This window comes from Anabrus simplex, chromosome 13, assembly GCF_040414725.1.
Source record: "Anabrus simplex isolate iqAnaSimp1 chromosome 13, ASM4041472v1, whole genome shotgun sequence".
In the NCBI taxonomy this organism is placed as follows: Eukaryota; Metazoa; Arthropoda; class Insecta; order Orthoptera; family Tettigoniidae; genus Anabrus; species Anabrus simplex.
Genome location: NC_090277.1, coordinates 103,814,080 through 103,822,804, shown reverse-complemented (window position 1 = coordinate 103,822,804; position 8,725 = coordinate 103,814,080). Strand labels below are relative to the sequence as shown.

General features: G+C 40.8%; 1 protein-coding gene across 1 annotated transcript; it reads right to left on the bottom strand.

Annotated features, from left to right (window-relative positions):
* Positions 1-7,333: 7,333 nt before the first annotated feature.
* Positions 7,334-8,439, bottom strand: NP15.6 (NADH dehydrogenase [ubiquinone] 1 beta subcomplex subunit NP15.6). Its single transcript, XM_067157430.2, has one exon. The coding sequence runs from the start codon at positions 8,409-8,411 to the stop codon at positions 7,956-7,958; it is 456 nt and encodes a 151-aa protein (XP_067013531.1). The 5' UTR covers positions 8,412-8,439; the 3' UTR covers positions 7,334-7,955.
* Between the last annotated feature and the right edge of the window lie 286 nt (positions 8,440-8,725).

Genomic DNA, 8,725 nt, shown 5'->3' with positions numbered 1-8,725 from the left:
CCTGGAGCAAAAATTACAGTATTTCAAAAGTAGATCTTGCATAGTATTACTTGTGGGAGAGTGATGTGTGTAATGTCACAGCTAGGGACCTATCAACCTACCTCTAGAAATAAACTTATGTTTATTCAAATACAAATAGAAATGGCTCATGTTAGCTTTCTGAAAATGAAGAATTTACTGTGCAACAGTAGCGTCAGCTTGGAGACACGTCACAACTTTGTTAGATGCTCTTTGCCACGATAGGGATAGGGTGGGGGTCCTAACCGGCGGACTTGAGGGAAATAAAATACCTCTCGCAGACCAAACACACAACCCCCTGTGGACAGGGGACGCAGACGAAGAATACATCCACGGTATCCCCTGCTTGTCGTAAGGGGCGATCAAGGGATGATCAAATCAGAACCATGAGACTACTTGTAATTAGTACCATCACGCAGGGAACACCATGGGTCACTTTTATTTGCGCGTAGTACCACTATGTTAGGTACAAAATAGGTTTGTGATTAGTAGAGACAGTGTGTGGCTCAGGATGCATTTTACAGTACCTGAGATTAGTACCACTTCAGGAGCAACACCATGATTCTCGCTTGCCTATGCTTAGTACCCACTATGTGAGGAACACCACGGGATAGTGCGGGTCCCTGTGGTTAGTCCACTTATGTGAGGAACACCATAGGTTTGCGTTGCCTGTAAATAATGTCGCAGTGTGAGAAACACCATAGGTCTGTGTTACATGCGCGAATTTCATTACCTGTGGGTAGTACCATAATGTGTGGAATACCACAAGTCTACGCTACTTTTGGTTAGTACTGCAACATGACAAATGGCATGGTTCTATTTTCCTGGCAATAAGTACCATTATGAGGGGCCGATGACCTGGATTTTGAACCGGTTTCGACTACAAGCATCATCAGTTCAGTACTGTGCTTTAGAAACAGTCCCTTGGTTAGTAATACTATTGTTTAACGCTACTTTCTGGGAGTGTGGGGCATTGCGGGTCGGATCCACTGATTGTTTTAACTTCATATCCATCCATTCATTCTTCGTCCCCACGTTTTCGAATTCTGGTCAGTGGAGGATTATGGATTTTTAAACTGTCATAACATTTCGTATCATTCCGTACCATTAGGGGCCAATGACCTAGATGTTAGGCCCCTTTAAACAACAAGCATCATCATAACGAGACTTGACCAATGAAGAGGGATATAAAATATCAGTGTGTGGAGCCTGGAACAAGTAAGTGGAAGCAATGCGACACTCGGCTGAAAGGTCCCACGACCACCAAACGATAGGCAGGGGATGTCTTGGATGTGTTCTGCTGCTGCCATCCTCAGGGGATGTGTTGTAATGATGAGAGGAGATTGAATGCTTGTGTTTTATAAAATGCAATTTTGTGAAGACCAGGATGACGTGGTTAAAATAAGCATACTTGGTTTGTTTGGGGACAGAGTTCATAGCTTATCAAATCGGGTAATCACAACCAGTTGGGTGAGGTAATCCCCCAGGTTGCCATCAAAGAAGGCTTACTCTTTGAATAAATTCATTTACCCTTGATGGTGGTGGTGTTTGAGTCATCAGTCGACAAACTGGTTTCATGCAGCTCTCCATGCCAATCTGTCCTGTGCTAACCTATTCATTCCTATGAAACTGCTGCATCCTACATCTGCTTGTCATATTCATACCTTGGTCTATCCCTGCCACTCTTCCCTCAAAAACCAACTGAACAAGTCCTGGGTGTCTTAAGATGTGTCCTAGCTTATCTCCTCTTCTCGTCAAATTTAGCCAAAGCAATCTCCTCTCACCAATTCGACTCAGTATCTCTTTATTTGTGATTCGAAATCCATCTCACCTTTAGCATTCTTCTGCAACACCACATTTCAAAGACCTATTCTCTTACTTTCTGAGCTAGTTATCGTCCATGTTTCACTGGTGGCAAGGTTCCTATTTTCCATTTCCTCACCTCCCATCACCTTCATTTCACAAGACAAGGTTTATTACAATTCTTTTTGTCTCAAAATAAACATTCAACGTATTAGGTCGTGTTCTGTACTTAAAACCTCTTCAATATGTATCGAAAAATAATTTGGACACCATTAGGATCCGAACCCACAACCTCTGAGTTGAACATGACCGAATACGTGGAATGTGTTTATTACGAGTACAATGTGGTCGTGAAAATTAAATATTAAGTTCTTCTAGAATCCATCTCTTCTCAGCCCCCAACAACCTTGTTTCTGTTTCCCAGTTTCATCAGGAGGGCAGGCATTCATAACTCACCAAGGGGCCATCTTGATGGAACTTCAATCTTCATGTGGGATAGGAAGAAAACTTGACAAGTACAGGAAAAGGGAAGACTGGGCGAGTTGGCCGTGTAATTAGGGGCGCGCAGCTGTGAGCTTGCATCTGGGAGATAGTGGGTTCGAGCACTACTGGTTGGCAGCCCTGAAGATGGTTTTCCATGGTTTCCCACTTTCACACCAGCTGTGAGCTTGCATCCGGGAGATAGTGGGTTTGAATCCCACTGTTGGCAGTCCTGAAGATGCTTTTCCGTGGTTTCCCAGTTTTACACCAGGCAAATGCTGGGACTGTACCTTAATTTTTTTTCCTATTTGCTTTATGTCGCACCAACACAGATAGGTCTTATGGCGACGATGAAACAGGAAAGGTCTAGGAATGGGAAGGAAGCGGCCGTGGCCTTAATTAAGATACAGATAGTAACTTCTTCCTTGTCTATATTTGTGTACCTTAGTGGTCGCTTCCTTCCCGCTCCTAGCCCTTTCCTATCCCATCGTCGCCATAAGACCTACCTGTGTCGGTGCGACGTACAAGAAATTGTAAAAAAAAATCAATTAATCACCACTGATCTGCATTTAGGGCAGTCACTCAGACGGCAGATTCCCTATCAGTTGTTTGCCTAATCTTTTCTTATATATTTCAAAGAAATTGGAAATTTATTAAACATCTCCCTTAGTAAATTATTCCAATCCCTAACTCCTCTGCTTATAAACAAATGTTTGCCCCAATCTGCCCTCTTTAATTCCAACTTCATATTGTGAGGTGGTGATTATTGTTTTAAAAGGAAGTACAACTTTGCAATCAGCCTCTACATAACACAAATCAGAGAGAAAAAAATGAAAGGGATCCAAGGGATCAAAAATGAAGGTATCAGCCAAAGAAAGACAAGGGCCACAAAGGGTGTGAAAACGAAACAATTTTTAAAAAATTTTTTTACTATTTAATTTACATCACACTGACACAGGTAGGTCTTATGGTGACAGTGGAATATGAAAGGGCTAGGCGTGGAAAGGAAGCGACCATGGCCTGAGTTAAGGTACAGCCCCGGTATTTGCCCGGTGTGAAAATGTGAAACCACGGAGAACCATCTTTAGGACTGCCAGCAGTGGCGCTCAAACCTGCTATATCCCAAATGCAGGCTTACAGCTGCGTGCCCCTAACCACAGGGCCAACTCGCTCGGTATGAAAAACTTCCTAGGCCTCGATACCTAGTACCATAAGGGTCGGAAAAGAACAGGAGTTGACCAAGGGAGATCGGCTAGGATAGATGAAAACGAGGAGCCTGGTACAAGTGGAAGCAATGCCAGGGCACAGCCAAGTGCCCCACGACTGTCAACCCACACTCTCAAATTAAGAGCCCATGGGGCCCCTTTTAGTTGCCTCTTACGACAGGCAGGGGATACGATGGGTGTTATTCTACCTCCCCCTCCCACAGGGGCAGGGGGAATTCATATTCAATCTTTTCTACTTTTAAAACCACCAAACATATTCATCAACTTATTTCATTCCACACCACCTCTCTACTGACAGCTCGGAACATACTGCTTAGTTGGGCATCTCACCTCCTTCCTTCCAAATCCTCCCAGACCAAAGTTTACAAAACATTTTCCTAAACGCTACTCTTTTTTTGGAAATCACCTAGAACAAATCGAGCTGCTTTTCTTTGGATGTTTTCTAATTTGCAAATCAAATAATCCTCGTGAGGGTCTCATACACTGGAACGATACTCTAGTTAGGGTCTTAACAGAGACTTGTATGCCCTCTCCTTTGCATCCTTACTACAATTCCTAATTACTCTCGTAACTATATCCAGATATCTGTACCCTTTATTTACAATTCCATTTATGTGATTACCCCAATGAAGATCTATCCTTATATTAACATCTAGGAACTTACAGGGTTTCCCATGATAAATCTGACATCATTAATAAATATCCTGTATCAGTTTATCTATTCGATCTGCTGGAATTCAGCTATTGTTGTAGTTCTCTTCTTCTGGAGTTCTGGTCCAGTCTTGTTCTCCATGCTGCATCTTTTCTCTCACCATATCTCTGTACCTCATTCTTGGCCTGAATAAAAATCCAGACCAGTTCATCTGCCACCTTCATGATACTTACACTGGAAATCCAGGACACCATACTGAAGGCCATCATATTTGATGTGCAAAAGTTATTATTTTGCTATCTAATTATGTCACCGGGCGAGTTGGCCGTGCGGTTAGGGGTGTGCACCTGTGAGCCTGCATCGGGGAGATAGTCGGTTCGAACCCCAATGTCGGCAGCCCTGAAGATGGTATTCCGCGTGGTTTCCTATTCTCACACCAGGCAAATGCTAGGGCCACAGCCACTTCCTTCCCACTCCTAGCCCGTTCCTATCATCGTCATAAGACCCATCTGTGTTGGTGCGACGTAAAGCAAAATTCCAAAAATAAAAAATTATAATGTGTGGATCACCTGGTACTATTTCATCTGTCTATGCAAGTATTTAGACGAGTGGAATGAAATTCCTAGGAAGTGTGACAGGAAAGAAATTGGAGTAGAAAAGTTTAATGACAAATTGGGAAGAATAGAATATTTGAATATGCAAAGAGAATGGAGGAGGGAAGGATACTGAAACAAATAATGGATTCAGATCATGAACATTTTCTCCACGAATGGGACTCGAAAAGCCCTATCACAGTATCAGATGTAACAATATTTTATTACCGAGTAGATTCATCACCCAATATTTATTTTAAACAATAATTAATATATGAACTAACAAACATCATCGACCGGGCGAGTTGGCCGTGCGGTTAGGGGCGCGTAGCTGTGAGCTTGCATCCGGGAGATAGTGGGTTTGAATCCCACTGTTGGCAGTCCTGAAGATGCTTTTCCGTGGTTTCCCAGTTTTACACCAGGCAAATGCTGGGACTGTACCTTAATTTTTTTTTTTTTTTTTTTTTTCCTATTTGCTTTACGTCGCAACGACACAGATAGGTCTTATGGCGACGATGAAACAGGAAAGGTCTAGGAATGGGAAGGAAGCGGCCGTGGCCTTAATTAAGATACAGGTGGTAACTTCTTCCTTGTCTATATTTGTGTACCGAACAGCAATAACTACAGCACCAATTACCACCTAAAATGTATATTCAACCATATCCAAAAAAACCTAGACTTCAACATCTGCTTCTAACTTTTGAAAACAAGTTTACAGCAGAGTCACATATTGTCTCTATCCACAATATTGGACCATTTAATGACTTGGGTTTTTATTTCAAGCATACATGAAGACATCTTTTAGTCAAATAGAACATTCTCAAGAACCCACACCACTGTTACGAACTCAAAATCAACCAACATAAACATAGGCGCACAAGACCCTAATGAGAAGTCCGAAGAAGGAATACCCAAGACATGAACTTTTGAATTCACCAAGTGTTTTATATACATGTTTCCAATGTGTTTAATGTACATGTACAATTAGTTTTAAGCTTAGATTAAGTTTTTTATTACCATATTTTAATCTCATGGAATCACGAACGAAATGACAATATCCAACTCATATCCCCATTGGACATCCGGATGTGCTAAGGGATGACGACATCTTTATAGATAAGTAACACAAACCAATGCCATAGATGTAATATTATGATTTTTCAGCTGATGACCAAATAGTCGAAACCGGTACTGATGTAAGTCTACATTTACAATAAACACTACTGACAGGTGGAATTTCTTTCTTCTCCATATACGTGTAATCAGTCAATATGGACATAAAACTCATAAATAACGATACATATCACTTAGTCGAGCAGCTCATCTCCTTTCTCCCAATTCTTCCCAAACCAAACTTTGCAACATTTTTCTAGCGCTACTCTTTTGTTGGGAAATCACTCAGAACAAATCAGGCTGCTTTTCTTTGGATTTTTTTCCAGTTCTTGAATCAAGTAATCGTGGTGAGGGTCCCATATACTGCAACCATATTCTAGTTCGAGTCTTACCAGAGACTTACATGCCCTCTTCTCTACATCCTTACTACAACCCTTAAATACCCTCATAACCATGTGCTAGATCTGTACCCTTTATTTACAATCCCATTTATGTGATTACCCCAATGAAGATCTACCTTTTCTGCTCAAGGCTTAACGACCCCATCCCACAGATGAGTCACCATTAATAAAGTCACTTGCCCTCATTCCACCGATGGGACTCAAACCAGCTAACCATGCTTTCAAACCAACTGATTCCTTAACAATCATGGCCACCAGGCAGGCTTTCATATGGAGAGAGGGCTTATGATGCTGTTGATGGTGATTTGTTAGTAGGATGGAGATGTTAAACCTTGAGCAGTCCCCGTGGTATTACTCGACAGAAGCAGGGTATGTGCACACAGCGGGTTTCAACCTCTCCCTACCTTATTATCAATATCTTACATCTAGACGAGCCGTTGCCCATGGGCATCAAATAAACTTGCACCAGCCGAGCCAAACATGTCCTTGGATATACAGAACTAAAAGTCATACACTAAATAAATGTTAAAAACTCTATTCAGTAACAAGCCAATGGTTATAAATTTACACACAAGCAAAGTCTAACCCTTTATGAACTCAAAGTGCTGCACCTCCCTCATTTGGTATGAACTTGTTCTTCTGTGAAAATCAAATGATCATAAATATGTCTCCCAGTCATGGCCATCCATCAACGGCTGCTAATTCCAGATGGCAACCAGCCATAAGATATAGCCTGCACGGTTCCTAGGTAACATTGTCTGACCATCCATCCATACCCTACGTCACATATTGTCGTGTTATTGTTACATAAATTTTCGGATGACCCCACCCATAAGATATTTATGTATAAAAATAAAATAAAAACTGAGCAGCAGGAACCAGCAACTGTCATGGCTGGCAAGCGTATTCTGAAGTTCTACCATTAACGTAAGTTACTAAATGAGGATTTTTTAAATTATTATAAAATCAAATGTGACCTAGATGCTAGCTCACAGAATGCCATTAATTCCTATAGCCAGAAGTGAACACTAAGCATTCTGCAATGTGTGAAAACAAAATGTCCCTTTATTGAATCAATATTAATACTTCACTCCATAAGAGTAACTGTTGACATCCCATTTGCCTCAGATTCTACAGAAATAAAATTCAACTTCATGTTGAGAACACTAAGTACTGTAGGGTTAAAAATGTTAAGAGAAGGAATCATCAATTCCATTATTTGAATCAATGAGGACACAGTTTCATCAGAGCTCTATGTATGCCAACTCACATAATTAACCAAATACAGCATATGGTGCAGAATTAATTTCACTTACACAAAAAGAAACTACGCAACAATGAAAGAAATGTCGAAGTTTATGTAATCCACATATCTATTTTATTCCTAGAACTGGCATTACGAAAAATAAACTGTGTATTTTAGCCATCTGTAAACCCGGGAGACTATGTTTGCAATGGCACTCAAAAGATCAATTCTTGGCACAACCAAATTATTCACCTACAGGTAACAACGTACACATGTGCAAACTGTTTTAAATTAAATGTTTACGTTCAATTTCATAAAAGAAATTTTTTGTAGAAGTAATTTATTATTGGAATCTATATACAATATTCATTCTAAGCCTTCACTCAACGACCACCTCGTGTACAAAAGCAGTGCTAAAACGGTTCATATAATAACTTCAGTTTCACCCAACTCTTCATCAGAAGGTAGAGAGATACTATCAGGGTCCAGCAGGTTTCGATCAATTAGAGGAAGTCCTTCACTCTCTCGTCTTCTCAGCTCCAAAAAAGCTTCTCGTTGAGCCCAATCTCGATTTTGAAAATCGGGCAGATAGGATAAAATAAAACCACCAAACACTAAACAACACGTTACAGAGAAAAATAACGTCGAGTGCAAAGCATTTCTATCACTTTCTTGGTTTTCGAAGTCGAAACCGTAACTAACCCAATTCTTCTTTTCAGCAACTGCCTCAGTTTTCACCTTTTCCTTTAAAGGTTCGACAACGGTAGCTGTCTCACTGTTTTTCTTTGAAGTAGATATTAATCGAATATGCTTGGTGTTACTTAGAAAAAGTAATCGTCTAAGGACGGACGATTGCGGGATACGCACAACAGCCGCCATCGTGTATTTCAATCTGGGAGAAGCAAAGGAGATCTACAGGTCAAAGAGTATAGTACTTGCTTGCTTGCTTGCGATGCTTATGGGCTGTGTGTACGACATTTCATCCAGTCAATACTCTCACTCATGTAAAAACACTAGTATAAATGAAAACTCCAGTTCAATAATTTATGCTCGATTTTGCAAGTAGAGAACACAAAACACTATGCTTCACTATATCACATAATAACCCTAGTTTGCTAGAGCACACTGTTCTCATACGGGAAACTTCCAATCTTGCAATCACACTTCTTCTAAAATGTCACACCAACGAGCTA